Raw genomic sequence first — 18,235 nt, forward strand, 5'->3', positions numbered from 1 at the left:
CCTCAAAAACCCATAGCCTTGTCCTCATCCCCATCGTTATCCACCACCCACATCAGTTATCCCCTCCACTCGACTGAAATAATGGCGCGCGCCTGCCCGTACAAATTGTTTGTCGGCATAAATCTTTTCCGGTTGCAACTCCATCTTGGCACAGTCGCCGCTTATTCATATTTATGGTCACACATGTGGTCAACAATGTAATGGCATTATAAATTCCCCTTCATAGCATATTTGTTCACGATAAAATAAAGTAATTTGTGTGTCCGAGAACCAGATCAACACTTGTTTGTAACTTGAGCCACTTTACACCACTTGAGTGGGACTTTTGAGAAGCGCAGCGGATGAAATACCATCACACAATTGAGTTAAAAAAATACTTTATTTAAATAGTATCTACTAGATATGCGAGCACTTAAGTGCGGCGATTGAGAAGCGCCGAGGAAGGCCCAACATTATTTTTCTGTTTCATCGTTCAAAAACCTTTACAATAACGTAACAATTATTCAGCATGACTTACCCACTTAAGTGTAATTTTTGACTTTACTACACCCAGTTACTTTGATTCTGCAAGCTGGCAAGCTATAAAGTGGCACAGTACACCCATAACTGACGTATAAATAATTGACATCGTAGGCGTTGGTAGTCGATTAAAGTGTTCTAAACTCTGCTAATTATATACAGTTTATGTACCTTTAATTGGCATATTGTTCGGTGTGACGTCAACAGCTGTTGCTAGCCGCAAAAAATAGAGTGCAAGGTGAGAAAGACCGGTTCAAACGAAATGTCAACAAACAATTTAGGCCCAGGTTAGCTGGGCTTCTGTTCTTAGCCGACTTTATGCCATTTAAATCATGGATGGAGAACCCATGTATGGTGTGGTACATGGAAACCAATTTCTTGTTTATCTACTATATGCAAATGTCGGTTGAGAAATTTATGCATACGTTTACGCTCCGTCTCTGTCTCTCTCTCTCTCTATTCCACTCTCAGTTTGTCTCCGTCTCGGTTGCACTTGATGGCGTGTATATAGGTCAGCGGCACGGCCTGATGCGGCTGTGACGTCATTGTCGCCTCTTTTCTAGATGCCGCCTTTGTCGATGAGTCGGTGTTCTGCTGCAGCGACCTATTTACAAGATACATATGTATCCACAAGTCGCAACGTGCATCGAGTTGATTCGAGTAGAGTCGAGTCGAGTCGAGTCGATTGAAGTCGAGTCTCACCCACTTCCGCATCGTGCTGCAGGTGGATTGCATAAGTCGAAAAGCTGCAACTGCAACTGCAAGTGCAACTGCCACTAAAACGGAAACGAAAACGGCGCTGGCTGAAGTTCAATGCAAAGTCGCAAAATCGAAGTGGAATTTCGTCCTGGGGATCATGGGTTCCCCCCTCCTTTTCGCTCACTGGTATGTATGTGTAAGTATCGTGGGGTATCTGGCATGTGCATAGAGTGTGTGGTTGTGTGTTGATGCCAGTTTCACTTTGTCCGGTCAAGGCAACGTCAGCCTCAGTCCTCAGTCCTTAGACCTCCCAAGACCCCGAGAACCGACAACCGACAAACGAGAACCAACAGCCGACAACCGAGACCCAACCTCCAGTTCTCCTTTTTTGTGGACTATTTTTAGAAGCGTCAACAACGGCATGCTGAAATTTATGAATTAATGCGATGGCGAAAGGAAATTTAAGGCATGCACACGCACACACACGCCGCATGAGCCTTGAACTGGGGGAGTGCACTTGCACCCAGTCACCCAGTCGGTCCTCATTGAGGATTTGCTTATGCATGCCGCACATTCCAGCTGCGCATCTGCAAGTTAATCAAGCATTGGGACCGCATCTGCGGATTATTTTCGCCACTTAAGAAGCGCAGGGCAGAGCCCTTGCCTCTAATGGGGAAATTAAATGAGCTGAATATATTAGGCTTGGCCATCATCTGCTTTGAACATAGGGATAATGGTTTATCACACACTCTGCATTATTTAAGTACGCTCATTGAAAATCGCCAAGAAGAGCAAAACTGTAAAGCCACATATCTCTACGAATAAGTTCGAAGTTTATTAAAACGATGGAAATATTTAAAAATTTATTTTTTTATATTCCGCCATACTTACACCCTCCGCTTAAATCCACCTACAACGCCACCAAGAACAGCTCTCCTTCCTAAAGAAAGTATCAGCGAACTATATCCACTTCTAACGCAATAATTTAAGATGACGAAAACATTTGATTATTTTGTTAAATTTCCGCCACAAGTATACACCTTGAGAATCGCAGAGAACGGCGCTCTAATAAAAATATCAGACGACCTATGTATATGCACTTATAACGCACTATATTAAGATTTACAAAAACATTTAAATATTGTATTAAATTTCCGCCACTTAAGTATACACCTTGAGAATCGCGGAGAACGGCGCTCTTAGAAATATTATCAGACGAAGAAATATAGAAATATTATAACGCACTATTTAAAGATTTACAAAAACATTTAAATATTTTATTAAATTTCCGCCACTTAAGTATACACCTTGAGAATCGCGGAGAACGGCGCTCTTAGAAATATTATTAGACGACCTATGTATATGCACTTATAACGCACTATTTTAAGATTTACAAAAACATTTAAATATTTTATTAAATTTCCGCCACTTAAGTATACACCTTGAGAATCGCGGAGAACGGCGCTCTTAGAAATATTATCAGACGACCTATGTATATGCACTTATAACGCACTATTTTAAGATTTACAAAAACATTTAAATATTTTATTAAATTTCCGCCACTTAAGTATACATCTTGAGAATCGCAGAGAACGGCGGTCATAGAAAAAGTATCAGACGACTTATATCCACTTGTAACGCACTATTTTAAGATTTACGAAAACAGTTGATTATTTCGTTAAATTTCCGCCACTTAAGTATACACCTTGAGAATCGCAGAGAACGGCGCTCTTAGAAATATTATCAGATGACCTATGTATATGCACTTATAACGCACTATATTAAGATTTACAAAAACATTTAAATATTGTATTAAATTTCCGCCACTTAAGTATACACCTTGAGAATCGCGGAGAACGGCGCTCTTAGAAATATTATCAGACGAAGAAATATAGAAATATTATAACGCACTATTTAAAGATTTACAAAAACATTTAAATATTTTATTAAATTTCCGCCACTTAAGTATACACCTTGAGAATCGCGGAGAACGGCTCTACTTTTTAGAGAAACTATTAGTCGACCTATATCCATATTATACGAACTGTTTTAAGATGGCGAAATTTTTGTATGATCACTTTCATTATTATGGATAATAGAATGCCCGCCGACATATCCTGCAAGTTTTGCTATAAACACAAAGCCAGATATTTCTATTGTTCAGGCGCGACTTTGTGTGCGGCCCACGGCCGAGTCGATTCCTCAATGGGAAATAGCATTGATAAAGCTGATTTGCCACTGCCCCCCGCTGGGGCACAGCACATGGGCGTACGTGGAGGGGGAGGGGGTTGGGGATCGGACGAGGGAAGCGTGTCAACATGATTCAATCAACGCCGTCAAACGAGAGGCGCCGCAGGCTGTGCAAGGTGAATGCGAATGCGAATGGGAAACTCGATTCGCTGTTGACGTCACAAACGGCATTCGACTGACAAAGTTTTGAACCTGAATATGAATAAATGAAAATGCACATGGCAAAAGGATCTTTATCAAGATTGCCAATCGTATGTTATACAGAAACTTTAAATGCAGCATTCAAGTTTTTAAATCAGTTAAAAAAAACCCCGGAATTTTCATATGATAAAGATATATCTTTTTCTATTATTATTATTGTAGTATTATAGCGTATTATTTCGTTGTAATGCATATTTTTGCACTATATTCATCAATTGCATATTTTTGAAATCGTTGTGCACTGTGTAAACACTACCCCTGTTTTTTTTGTGTCCAGAACTGCATTGCATTTCACCAATTTGCCTTGGAAATACACCTGCCGTGCGGACCTGCACCCGGACTTTTATTTGCAGCCGGATCCGGATCCGGGGCCATCAATTGCCAGACGGGGGATCGGGAATCACGGCCGCCGCAGCGCTGAATTATGCAAATCCCTGGCTGAAAGATTCACGGACGGATAGCTGGACGGCTGTTGGATAGACGGACGGACTAACCCACTAGTGACTACCAACTGGCCTGCCCTTTTGTGACCTTGGGCAGTTGCGTGCACAATTTGTGTGGGCTGTTGGTATGCCATTCGTGATTTACCTCTTTTCAGCATATAGGGTATATGTCAGTGGAAATTGGGAGTTTTTGGATGATATGTGAAATAACATTAGCATTTTATTTAAAGTCACAACAGAATGCAATTGCATTCAGCTTAAAAGCTTTGCCGAGTAAGCAAGGGAAAATCAGCAAAAGATATTTGATGGTAACATTGCAAGATCGTAAGATAGAGGGTATGTAGAAGTTGTAAACATATCTGCGGCACTTTGCTTTCTCGTTTTTCATTTCCATTCTCATTTTCCGTTTCCGTTTGGGGGTTTTTATTTTTTTTTATTTTTGGCAACCATTCTCAGGTTCTACTCGTGTGCACCGACATGCAAGCCGTTCCTCAACAACTACCAACAACAAGCGGAGTGGGTGGAGAAAGTGGGCGGGGGAGTGAGAGTGGGAGTGGCAGGAGGAGTGGGCGAAAGCTTGTTGCCTGTCGCCTACTGTTTTCTGTTTTCGGTGCTGTTTGCATTTACCAATGCACGTGTGGCCAGAAAAGAATGAATGAAAGGGGCTGTGTGCTGAAAATGGAGAAGGCGTTGGGGAAAATTACGGAGAAAGGGTCCTGGCGTGGCGCAAAAAAATGCTGGAAAAGTGTGCACGTCAGGCATTTTAAACAGGTTCCGCTATTTGAAACTTTTCGTCGTTTATTATTCGAAAAAGGCAGGCTTAGCTTAAAGAAAAGTAACAATGGAATGGGCGGCAGGTGGGGGGCAGGATAAAAAAGGACAGGAAACGAACTTGTTAAGCGCGCAATTTAAAAGCGAAGCGAACTTCTCCAAAGGTGAAACTTTTCAAATGTCTCAAGTGCGTCAAAGGCGCAGGAGTTAGCAGAGTGGACGCAGAGGGTGATTGCGTGGGATGAAAGGGGGTGAAAGGGGTGAAAAGCGGGTGGAAAAGGACCTGCAGAATGGACACTTGACTACGGAAAGATAGCAGGAGATCGAGGACCCTCAGCCGAGGCTCTCAGAAGTGCAATCAGTTCATGGTCCTTCAGTGGGCATAAGACAATCAAAGGGTCCTGCGGAATATTCATTAATCGATATTTTAAGGTTTTTAAATGGCAAACATCCATATTCATATTTATACGTTTTAAGTTAGATATTAAATGAGTGGCTACCAATTCATATTCCATCCATTTTAATCTTATAAGGAAGAGCATGAGGACTCTTATGGACTCCAAGTGAGTAAAATGTTTCGAATTTCATTTAGCTCAACAAATCAGTAAAATACCCAAGGGTCAAAGGCTTCGCAGAATAAAAGAGGAGTAGTTAACCCACAAGCTTTTCTCCCTTTTCGAGCAGCCCTGCAATTCGAGATAGCTTCCAATCGTCTTGGCCACAATCAAAAGTAATCCCCATTCAATTTGTCAAGTCCTTAAAACCGTTTAATACAAATCAAACACCTCCCCCCCCCAATCCATTGTGTGGTTTTAATTTTAATGCACCGCACAATCTAAAACTGAGGTGGGGTTTTTCGGTTTTTCGGTTTTTCGTTTGGCGAAAGTCAAGCGAGTGAAAGCGACATAAAGCGAAAATGGCGAGACATGCATGTGTGTCCATGCTGGGACTGGGGGTATTGAGAGAGAGGGGGGAAGGTCTTTATAGCACACCCAAGCACACACACACGCACACACACCTCCCTCATTGTTGGCTGTGTTCGGTGTCCATTGTTCGGTGGCTTTACTGCTTTGTTGTTCGTTGTTTGCTGCTGACGTTGACGGCGCTTGTCGCCTTGTCGCTGCCAGCAACAACTACAACTGCCACTACTACCAACACTATTGCCTGCAAAAAAAGCAGCAACAGCAGCAGCACCAACAACCAAAACAACAACTACAACAACTACAACAACAACGGTCGGGATCAAAAGTCAAGAACAATGAAAGCAAATAGCAAGCGGCAAGCAGCCAGCAGCGGGCAAAAGTCAAGTTGCAAGTTGAAATGTGCGGCAATTGTTTGCTTGGGTAAAAGGCAAAGTGAAAGTGTAAGCCTCGTCAATCAGCAACAACAAGAGCAGCAAGGAGCAGACTGATGTGAAAGGACACTGGCCAAAATATTTTGTATATCTTGTCAATTCTTGAGCTTTTACTCAAAGATCAGAAATTGTGTGCCACAATGTGGCGCTAAATGCTCTTGAAATGCTCTTGTGCATACATATATGTGATATAAATGAAAATTGTCTAGAAAATAAACGATTTATTTTATACAACATTTAGAATTAGCTTTTTTTCGCTCTGCAGGAGGATACAAGAAAGTACTTGGTGTCAGCGGATTTAGTGTCTTGAATTGCTTTCGCCAGCGTCGGGCATCAATTTACCAATTTAGCCAGATGCATTGGATTCGCTCTTCATTTGTTCTTGAACTTCTGCGCGGGGAAAATGCTTTCGCCACACAAAGGAAAATTAAAGGAGCGGTGGAGCAAAGGCTCAAAGGAAAGGGAGCCACAAGGACACCGCACATCGTTATCGATGTCAAGCTCATGTCAATTCACTGAGACGATTACAGGATATCATCAAAGGATATTGTTATGTCTCAATCGGCTGGAAAGGCAGCGGGGGAATGACTGAATGACTGAATGAATGAATGATGGTGAGTGTGCGGTGAGGGCTCCGGTCTGGGGCCATTGGAATGTTAATGATATTGATGCTGTGCCACTTTTGTGTTTGCCGTTTGGGCAGCTGTCAATGTCACATTGCGCATACGCCGCATTGACCCACCCATCACACTCGCACCGCAGTGTGTGTGAGTGTTATGTCCGCATGTGGGTGTCATATGGGTGTCTGTGTTTCTGTCTGTTTGTGCATCTCCATCTCCATCTGCATTCACATTTACATTCACTCTTCTGCGGCTGGCGCTTCATCATTTGTCATTCATCATCATCGCAAAGGGATGCACGCCCTAAGGTATGCTATGAATTTCGTGACCAGCGGTTGACATATTGCGTCTCTTCTACATTTCAACTTCTCGGGCTAACTGGCATTCCTTGGTTTTATTTTCCTAGTTTTTATGGCATTGTTATCGTACTGCATTTCTTTATTTATTAAATGCTAATTTTTCAGAGGTAGTTCAAGGAAATACGTAACGAAAAGACGGATCACTTTTTAATCAACAAGATACATTTGTCCTTAAAAAAACTGAGTTTATCTAGTTGGAGAAAATGTAAAATCTAAACCAGTGACCATAAGCATGTTTGCCACCATGTTCGTAGATCTAAAGTACAAGCAAAGAAGGCAGTTTATCGCAGTTCTCCGACTGTTTGCCCAAGATAAACGCTATGGTATCTGGGTAAGCAGATCGTTCAAGGACCTTACCTATCGCAGAGAAGAGGGGGCGAGGCGTTGGATAGGTTTTCACCGCTCAACGGCTGCTCCTGGCGCGGTCGCAGGACCGGTGTGAGGCCCCATCGCTCGATGAAATCGATGCGGGAAATGGTTGAGGACGAGCAAGTGGTGCGAATCGCTAATTGCGCCAATGCTCAGGCTTCTCGGATGGCGTATCCTGGCCGCGCCCTCGACCTCGTCCTGCGGCTGCTCCACTTTACGGTAATCCACTTGCGATGCTGGTGGTAGTGATGGGGGTGGTGGTGCTGCTGCTGGTGCTGCTACCGCCGCTTCTTCTGATGCTTCTAGTCCGGAGCACCTTCTGTTATTTGGCGAGCTCCTTGGCTTTCGGCACCTCCGTGCAGCTGCTTCTGGCCATTAAGATTGCCTTGGCTCCTATTGCGGCTAGCATTTGGCAATGGCTTGGAAGTCCTTTGGGTTTTTTGTTTTGCTTTCAATTCGGGTTAGTTGAAGACGATTCTGGGATTTTGTTGTTCAATTAATGTGTATATATACGTATTTGTATTATTTGTATTAAAGTTGCTTGTTTTGCTTGGCTTTTAGAATTGTTTTTTCACTGGCAATTAGGCAATGCACTTTCCACTTTGTTGTTGACATTGCTTTCGGCGTTATTTGTCACATATATTTTTAGCTGCAGTTGGATATTTATTTATTTATGTTAGCTTTTTGTTTCACCATTTATTTTTCCAACCAAAAAAAAAAAAAAAACGATGGAAGCACACACACACACACACACACGCATGCACGAAATCGTTTCATTTGAACCGGAAACAGCAAGTGAAAATGGCAATTTCCGCTTTTAGAAAGCACTCATACAAGTTTTAGTTTGTTTTGAATTTATTGGGTAAAAATAGGCTGGCAGCAAATGGCCTGCAAGATGTCCTTTACCTATTGATTTTTCTTGGAGCCCAGATTTTTCACAATTTATTTATGGGCCGCATTTAAAGCGTTTTCATTCAGCCCACAACTCTCAGCCGTTTTCTCTTTTCTACCTTTTTTTTGTTTGGAATAATTGCAATTGATTGCGAATGGAGAGCAATCTGCTGTTTGTTGTTTTTGGCGCGACTTTTCGATTGAGAACAACAACCTTGAACCTTTCGGTTCGGCAGAGAGAAATTGGGCAGCAGAATTGATGGGGGAGGTAGAACAGGTGAAGTCGAGACACACACACAACCGTACATGCACGCACACACACACACATATCCTCGAATGTAAATGGCCCACGCCTTAACTTATTTTCGGAGGTGTTTTATTTTAGCTTACTTCACACTCACACACACACACAAAAGAAAAACAACTTTTGCACGGGTCTACACACACATATGTATATACATATATATATATTTATGATATTTTTGGAATAAAGTAAAGTAGAGTTATTCTTTGATTTGCCCTAGGCTTTCTTTTCAGCATTTTCTTTTTTTTTAAGCAAATGAGGGAAAGGGAGCGGGCTTATCCCGCTAGTCGCTCTTTGCTTTTCGCCTTTCGCCTTTCGCTTGGTTTCCAGTTCGAGGGCCAGCAGAACAAACAACTGGAAGAGCGCGCAAAAACGTGGCCCGCCACAAGGTGGGAATGGAACGGCGAAGCGGAGTGAAACGAGTGGCTGTGGAACGCGTGGAACGGCGGAAATGGCACGCACCGAAACGGACAGCGAGGCGAAAAGGACGAAAGGCGACGAATGTTGGGCCATAAGTGGCAAGCGAGAAATTGAAGCGTGTAAGCGCTTAACTGGCGATGTAATGACACCGACGCACACACATACACACGCACACACACTTACGCTCTCTTGCGCGCACACACTCACACACACACACACATCCGCACGTGTGGCGTGTGTGTATAACAAAATAACACCAATACGAGGGCAAAGCTCGTGAGTCACATTGCAAGGAGAGAGAAAGGGAGGGCGGGGGACAGAGAGTGAGAGCGCGAAGGATGTTGAGGCAAAAAGGGAAATTCTAAGGCCCTGCACAATGGGAAACTTGTTGGCGGATTTATGCAACCCATACACACGCACAAATCAAGAGAGCGAGCGAGAGAGAGATAGAGAGAGAGAGAGAGGGGGGAGAGAGAGTGCGTGTCCTGGCTGCGTTTGCCGTTTGTCCGCTGTGTTGTCTCGTTTATTGGCGTTTCCTGCTTCGCCCGCTGCTTCGCTGGCTTCGCAGCCTAGCGTATTGTGCGCTTTTCCATTATCTTTGCCGTTATTATCAGACAGCTCTGCTACACCTATCTCCTTCTCTCTTTCTCCCTCTTTCAGAAGTGTTAAGCAGCTGTCCGTTTTTATTTTTTTTTCTTTGCTATTGCGTCTGCGTGTTTGCCGTATATACATAGATATACCAGTGTGTGTGTGTGTGTGTGTGTGTGTGTGCGAGGGTCCTTTGGGGCCGGGAATTTTGCTAGGCCGGGAAAAAGTGAACCGGGTCCCCATTGCCTGCCCTCTTTCATCTCTTCGCATCTCTCACGATTTTCGTTTCCTTTGGCTTTTCTATTTTTTCGGTGTGCGCAGTAAATACTTAACCCCCTCCCACAGAAACAAAAAAATAAACGTAAGGAAAGGTAGAGCGCGAGAAAGGGGGCAAGAGAGTGAGCGAGAGAGAGAGAGAGAGAGAGAGAGATGGGGACGGGGAGAGCTGGCCAGAAAGAGACATCAACTCACGCCTCTGTTGTTGCCTTTGTCTTGTCACGCATTTTGTGAAACTGAACTCAACGCAACTCCAGTTAACTTCACTTCACTTCACTTTACTTTACTTTTCCCTAGTTGGCCAAACTAAACTGAACTTTTGAGGACTGAAGACATTATGGAAAAAGTTGCACAAGCACCAATACCCTCGGTAGTTCAACTTTCAGACCTAGTAGCACACATATTTCGTATGACATGCCAAACCAAATATATAATAAATTAATAATAAAAACTTAATATAAAGCAAGTCATTTTTAAATTGAATTAAACCAAAACATAAGAAAAACTATAAAGCTTTTTAGAACAAGTTAATAGTTTGAAAGACAGTATGTTTGTTTTTGCATCTGGTCTAAACAAATTCATTCGAAAATTAACAACAAGAAAGAAAATATAACAAAACTGATCATAATACATAAACATAATAAACTAAAATAAAATACATACGACTCGTCCATTGCTGAATCGACTTCCACAACTAAGTTGAATTTTTGTTTAAACTTCAAATTTCGTTACCGATTTAGGCCCAGTTATTTAGGTATTCAAGTGCCTTATTGTTCAGCCGTCACCTGCCTATGCTAATTGATTGATGGGTCTACCTTCTACCTGCATTGTGTTGACACCTCACCGCACACACCTCCGCTCTAATCACATTTCCCATTTAGTGTGTTTTCCATTTCCCCGGCATTCACTGCACAAAACTCGCTGTCATCGATGTGTTTTAATCAATTTTGATTAGCTATCCGTGTACTTTCGTGAGCTGTGTGTGTGTTGTATTTTTGGCAACAGTTTGAAGTTCGCACGTTGCCAATCTCGGTGTAAACCAAAAGCGAAATCAAAATAGGGACCCACCATCTGGCTCATCCATCAATTTCGACTGTCTGTGTGAGCGTTTTGGCGTTTTGGCAGCCTCGAAAGGTCAACATTGGCGGCATCCAGAGCATTTAGCATCCAGCATCTGTGTGCCACAAAAATTGAGCACTTGCCAAAAGTTTGGGGCAAATTGCAGCCAGGTGAGAGGCCGCATGGATAAAGGATGAATTAAGGACTCAATCTAGGGCAGATTTGTGGTTAGTGTGCAATTTTTACAGCCCGTTGGCCAGCACAAAAAAAAAAAAATCATCCGCACTGTTGTCTCCAGTGAATATGACGAATATAACGCATACGCCACGTGGACAGTTTGAAGAATTCAATCGTTGGTCTAAATGAAATTCTTGAAGCTTTGCCGTAGATTACATTCAACTCCAAGGGGACTTTATGATTGGATAGCTGCTGTCCCTACTTCTTTAAATGAAAAATCTCATTCCACGTTGAAACACCACGGCGTATGAGTGATGCGAACAGCAAGAGGAAATATTCGTTCAATGCTGAGTTTAAGCTTCTACGAATCGGATTTTATTGTTTGCATAAAATGCGAATATTTGCATAAAATTAATTATCATACAAATAAAATAAAAAGCTTGACTTGCATTTAACATTTTATAAGTTCTATTAGGAGGCGCTTAAGCTTTAAATATGTTGCGTGATAGTCAAACTAGCAAGAAAAATTAAGTAATGTAGAGCCTAAAAAGTATTATTAAATAAGGCATGTTTGGCAACATGGTTTAATAAAAAATAGCTCATACGCCCTGTGTAGCTGAGATAAAATTATAAAATAATAATAGTAATAATAATAATTGCAAATATCTAAAAAAATGCCAATGCTTTAAGGATATTTACGTATACGCCTGATTTTCTCCTTTCTGCCTCAGTTTCTTTGGGCATTTCTCTGTGTGAGTATGTGTGTGTGTGTGTTTACGTGAAGATGAAGACAAAGCGAAAAGAGAGGAATGCTGGGGCAAAGGCAGAGGGTCAAACACACACAGTCACACACTCAAACACACACACTGCAGCAGCAGCATCAGCAGCAGCAAATTGCCTTTGGAACGTCCTTAAGAAGGATATACCTCAAAAATATTGCTTACAGCGGAATTGCTGCTGATGCTCGCTGTTGTTGTTGCTGTTCAGGTAGGCTACAAACAACAACAACAACAATTGAGCCCTCTTTTTCTCTTTCTCTCTCTCTCTCTCTCTGTCTCTCTCCCTCCTTCGCTCCTTCTCTCTGTGATTCTTTCTTCTGCTTAGCAATATGTTATTTGTACACACCACCCCACCCACCGCCTTTCACCTTTCTTCTTGCACTACTTTCTCTTTGGCGGCCACTTGTTTAATGATGGTTTTTAAGTGCTTATTGGTTTCATTTGCATTTTCTTGCTTGCATTTTATTTATATATGTATTTATTTATATATTTCTATCGTTATTTTTGCTAGCTAAAATTGTGTGTTCTTTCGCTTGTTCGATTTGCTGTCGAATTGAATGGCATGTCAGCGGAATTTCAGCGATGCTAAAAATCGCAGAGTCCGCACTGCAGACACAATAGATTTAATTTTTTATTTTGTTTTTACACTCTGGTCTAATTTTGTTGTTTTGTTTGATATGTCAAGGTTAAGCACACGTACGCAATCCCATAGATTTATGTATCTTTATCCCTCGGTCTTAATCTTTCCATTTGCCGCACTTTTTTTCCATCTTCCATGCGATTGGTCTTTTACTCACACACAGTAGAAAAAAAATGTTGTTATCTTAAAAAAAAGTGTAAAAAAAAATGCAATTTATTTGCTATCAAGTAGATTTTTACACGTTTGTAAGTTCTTTCTGGGCTTTTTCACGGCTCTCCTTTTATTCGAATTTATTTTTGTTGCCCGCGGCCGTTTCTAGTTCGTCTTTGGCTTTGTGTCCTGCCCCGCCCCCTTTCGCGGCGCCCGCCCCCTTGTTGATGCACTGCCACTGGAACGCCACGAATCGGCGGCAATGGAACACACACACACTTCCGCGCACTTTGCCCAGTTGTAGTTTCAGTTTCAGTTTCGATTTTGGCTCGGGATTCGGTTATGGTTTCGATTTCGATTCGGATTCGCATTCGCATTCAGATATCGGTTATTCTGCATCCTCGTCGGCATCTGCCGTCGGCTGCTGACTGCCAAAGACTGACTCTCGGCAGAGTGTACTGGGCCAGTCACTCGGCGTTCCACTCGGTCCGCTCGTTTCCCCGCGGTTCCGCTGCCCGCTGTTCCTCTGGCGTTCCATTCTCGGGCGTTCCCCTGACCGGAGGTCCTCCCAACCGCCCAACCGCCCAACCGCCCAGCCACCCAACCATTCGCCCAACACGCCTCCGTTTGCGCCCACGGATGGGACAGCTGCTCCGCCGCTGGAGGCTGGAAGCTGTCAGCTGGGCCTTCCAGCTTCCAGGCTGGGAATCATGCCGAGGAGCGAGCTTGAGCTTCGCTTAAGATTCTCAATGAATAAAGCTCACGGGCAGAAGGACTAGCGGTCCACCCGCTGACAGCTGTCAAAATCAAAGTGGGCTTAGTTGTGCTATGTCTGTTATATTTTAAATATCATTATTTCGAATAATTCATATTGTGGTTTTTCATTACCTTTATCTTTAAATTTTATTTGTAGATTTCATAGTGTCAGTTGTCAAACATATTTTATTTTTGACAGATAATTTAATTTGGTTTTTTGAATATCAGATTTATTGGGAATAGGGTGTAATAGGCTTATTATTTATATGAAAAGAATTTAAAATAGGTTTGCGGCCTACAACTAATTATTGAATCTATTTAAACCTGTTGATTTATATCAACTAAAATAACTACTCAGGTGACTGTTTATTTGATATTTTGATGTGTTATTTAGCTATTCAGTGAATAGTATAAAACTAAGGTTTTATGCTGTAGAAAACCAAAACTTTATTAGTTTTATTAATTTTTGGTGTATTAAATTGAATCGTTTATATGATGAATATCCGAATAAAACTTTCCAACAGGTTACTTTATGGTACATCCGTTTTTAATGTGGTTTATTTATTTGTTTAGCTAAAAACACACATTAATTGCTGGCGGAATGCAGCGGAAACGGAACATGGTCAACTGTCACTTAGCCAGCTGTCAACGGAGTGAGCTTTTCGCCTGGAAGCCGGAAGCTGTGCGTCTGCGGTTATTCCACTTTCCAGCCAAAAGCTCGGCACACAGAGGGCGCCACCAAAAGCTCCCACTGCGGATGCTGGGCGCGCACTTGAAAACGCGAAGATCCCATACGCAGGTGATTGAATCGAAAAAGCTGACTTTGGCAACTCTTCGGGTTGGCGGGTTGGTGGGTTGGTGGGTTAATGGGTCGTTGGGTCATGTCATCCGCATCGATTGCAATCGGCGCAGTTCACCGCCCCCGTGTGACGTCAGTGGGCTGGCCTGACGTCCGCGTATCCTTGACAGAGAGTAGCAAGGCTGAATTCCGCATTTCGCACTCCCACCCACAATGCCCTTCGAACGACCACCTAATGGGATTAATCCGGCACATGCGACTCGGGCCATCCGGAATGATAAACAACGCAAATTGAATTCATATTTCGTGTACAAAATCAATTAGTTAGGTCCATTGGCCATTGAGCACTTCCAATATATATATATTTATGTATTAACAAATATTTATGCATGAAAAAATACTTCGCAAGTGGCGAGAACTTCGGGGGAAAGTTGAATTAAACCGTCATACGAAGGTATATTATATTCAAATTAAACAAAACAGTTGTACCCAATATTTATGGATTATTTTTCATTTGAAAAATATCTAAAAAAAATATATATATACAAAAAATCACGTATGTAAATCGGATATAAGGAAATTGTAATGGGAACTGACGCATAAGAGGTATAAATTAATTCTAGTGGAGAACTCGGAAGTTTCCAGGCAATCATAAGCATTTTACATACGTCCGTGTGTTATTTATTATTTATTGCGAAACTCGCCACTTTTTCAAGGAACGACAAAATAATTGGCAGTTCAATCGTAAAATAATTGAGTTGCAGTTGCATGTCAACGTGGGTGTACGTAATTTAATATTTATTGAGATATATTGCCGATGTCAAATTGAATACATCACATTTGCAATTTAAACATTTTCAAGTTGTATAAAAATCTACAGTATTTCAATTCCTATTACCCAATTATTTACTAAACCTAGCAGTGCCAACTAAATAATCAGCACATCTCTTAAACGCAATTTCAATTGCAGGACTCACAAAATGCGGTCAATTTTTGTGGCCTTAACAAGTACATCAAATGCTTCGTTATGCCAATACCAAAGTGTTTTTGGCCAACCAGATGCCCAGAAGTGTACAACACTTCCCTTTTGGCAGTTGTGTGTTTCGAACTCGAGGTTGCAATCTGCATTGTTCGACTGGCAATTAATCAAGCTAAAATATTCATTATGAAGTTGAGCATTTTGTGCATTTTGTAGCCGTCGCTTTCGATCGATTAGAACCGAGCTGAAAAGCCGGCCACAGGATATATACTTATACATATACACGTTGGTATAATAAATCGAACGCTGGAAATGTGGTTGCGGAACACACGTACTACATCAATTAGCCAGCGCTGGGATATGCTACGCATTGACTAATTTTTGGCAACTATGTTGGCCTCCAAACAAAAAAAACAATAACAAAAGGGCCCGAAGTGACGCTAATGCGTTTCTGCGGATATGGGACCGAATTCCCATAGAAAACTGGTATAATGTCGTAATGCCATAATGGAATAATGTCGTGGCTTAGTCCTGCCTGCACTTAACCGATTTCAAATTCCAAATCGAAAGCCAGAACCAAAAGGCCGAAACTGAAGTCAAAGGCTGTGGGAGCCATTAAATTTTTAGTGCCATGTTATACATTGTAGCCCATCGGCCTGCTGGGTTTTCCCCCTCGTTTTGCGCGGATTTTCCCAGCTCCGTGGTGCTGCACTTTTTCCTGCCTTGTTCTATACGTTTTTTCCATTTTTTTTTTTTTGTTTTTTTTTCATTGCTGTTCAGCTCCCTTGTTAAGCTGCTAGCCAAATTTATGGCCAGCGAGGGGTCGGATGGGGCGGAAAAACGCGGAAAATGCATATTTTCCTAGGAGCTGGCCATGAATTCGGTGAGCCTGCCTAACGAGGATAACAATAAAGGCGGTGACTAGGATATATCTGCGGTAACCAGGCGACCAGTTATCCTAACTAGGATATGCCACAAATTAGTGGACCTAATGCCGAATTTTAGAGTTTTAAGCTTATCTATTTTGTATGATTTCTTTACACACACGCAAGCCGAACTCTATAGGTTTTTTATATACACAAATGTAACATCTAATAATAAGCTAAAATTTAAGAGGTTGAATTCGGTAGTTGCTGAACTAAACAACTGCCATTTATATAAGATAACTATGGAAAGTCACAGATTAGCAGAACTCATGCTAAAATCTAAAGTTGTTAACGTCTATTATTGTTGCCATAAGGAAATACATGGAATTTTATATATAGGTATAAGGTATTTTTTATGCATAAAATACGGAAATTAGACAATATAATTTGAGTTTGCAATTCCTTTGGCATGGTTAAAAATTATGCAAAAAAAAATGTAAGATCCCCTTGAATAGTAGCCACTCAAAGCACTATGGCATCATTTTTGCCACCCGCATTTTTAATGAGATTTATGAGATGCCAGGCAGATAGAAGAGTGGTGAAAAAAAGCTAAAATATCTTTTGGATGAAAGGGCTGCCGCTGGAATTTCATATTCCAGCGCGGCGAGAGGCGAGAGGCGATTGGTTCAATTACACGGTATACGGGACACAGGACCACGACGAGGACAATTCAGCAACAATGCAACCTCAAACGTCAATGGATGAGGGGCGAGCGTGGAAAATGTGGCCCGCAGCTTTGGCCAACATTCCGGCTTCAGTTCGTCCTGCTTTTCGTCCTGGCCCAACGGCGGACTCGCAGGATCCGAGTAAAACCCGTGGCAGCTGCATAAAATATGCGACCAGGGGGGATGAGCATGGAAAATATACATATTTTCGAGCAAAGGGCCGCAACAAGGAATAAAATACGAACAAAAAAAAAAAAAAAGAAGCGAGACAAATGCTGGAGCCATCGATGGGTGGACAACTGCGGGAAAATCGTTGGTAAACGACGGGGCTGAGTTTTATACCGCCGAAACTTGTGCAGCGCAGCAAAACAACCTGCAAAATTTATAGCGCATCCTTTGAGCGAGTTGCAAGTTGCAAGGATGGGCAAAAAGGACATGCACATGGATGAGGACATCGAGGTGAAGCCGGAAAAGGGGGGCGTCATCTTGGCGCCATAACTAGCGACCAGTTGGGCATTTTTTGGTATGTGTGTGTGATGCTGCTGATGAGCTGAAGTCTACACTGAGAAAAGTTGCATCCACCTCGAGCCATAGAAGTTTAGAATTGAATTTTCGGAAGTTATTTGCGTATTTAGTATAACTGGATTATTTATGATGCATCTCTTCAAATAAAAAAAATCCTATGGATGCACTATCCACTGAACAAATTATAATCTTTAAAAACTAATATTAAATTATTATTATATATAATTATTTCATTTGAATGTGACATTATTTGATTAACAAAGATGCAGAATTTTCGTTGTGTGTACTGCATCTTTTTGCCGCCCAAATTGCTTGCCACTTCCGGCATGTCTCTCTCTCTCTCTCTGCAGTTCTCACCCACACACACACACATACACACCGAAAAGAGAGTGTGAAATATGGCCAGACACTTGAAAGTTGGCCTCTCGATTTTTTTATAACAATTGCATATTTATTTGGGCACTCGGCGCCCAAAAATCCCACATTTGCCAGCGATTATGCAAGCGACTTTTCGCTCTTGGCCAAGTTTGTAAGAATAAGACATAAATAAGGAAATGGAAAGGGATTTCCGCTGGATTTATCGATTGTGCATTCATAATTCAATGGCTTTCAGCAAAGTGGGGCGACAGAGAAAGGTGTAATTATGAAGCCACTAAAATTGATTAATTGTCTGCAATTTAGAAATTTTAAAATCACTTAAGGCTCACATAATTCGG

At 41.9% G+C, this 18,235-nt stretch overlaps 1 protein-coding gene across 15 annotated transcripts in view; it reads right to left on the reverse strand.

Moving 5' to 3' along the window:
- Positions 1-18,235, reverse strand: part of LOC120455760 (potassium voltage-gated channel protein Shaker) — a 103,858-nt gene that overhangs the window by 15,890 nt on the left and 69,733 nt on the right. The window contains exons 1-2 of one of the 15 annotated variants that reach the window (XM_039642210.2): positions 12,448-13,304; positions 10,728-10,853 (exon numbers count right to left, since the gene is read on the reverse strand). The exons of 13 other annotated variants lie outside the window; for them this stretch is intronic. In XM_039642210.2, coding sequence (XP_039498144.1) covers positions 10,728-10,738 — 11 coding nt within the window. In that variant the 5' untranslated portion in view covers positions 10,739-10,853; positions 12,448-13,304. Of the gene's footprint in view, positions 1-10,727; positions 11,691-12,447; positions 13,305-18,235 lie in introns of those variants that run through there. One more of the 15 variants, XM_039642211.2, reaches the window with a different exon arrangement.

Source organism: Drosophila santomea, chromosome X, assembly GCF_016746245.2.
Source record: "Drosophila santomea strain STO CAGO 1482 chromosome X, Prin_Dsan_1.1, whole genome shotgun sequence".
In the NCBI taxonomy this organism is placed as follows: domain Eukaryota; kingdom Metazoa; phylum Arthropoda; class Insecta; order Diptera; family Drosophilidae; genus Drosophila; species Drosophila santomea.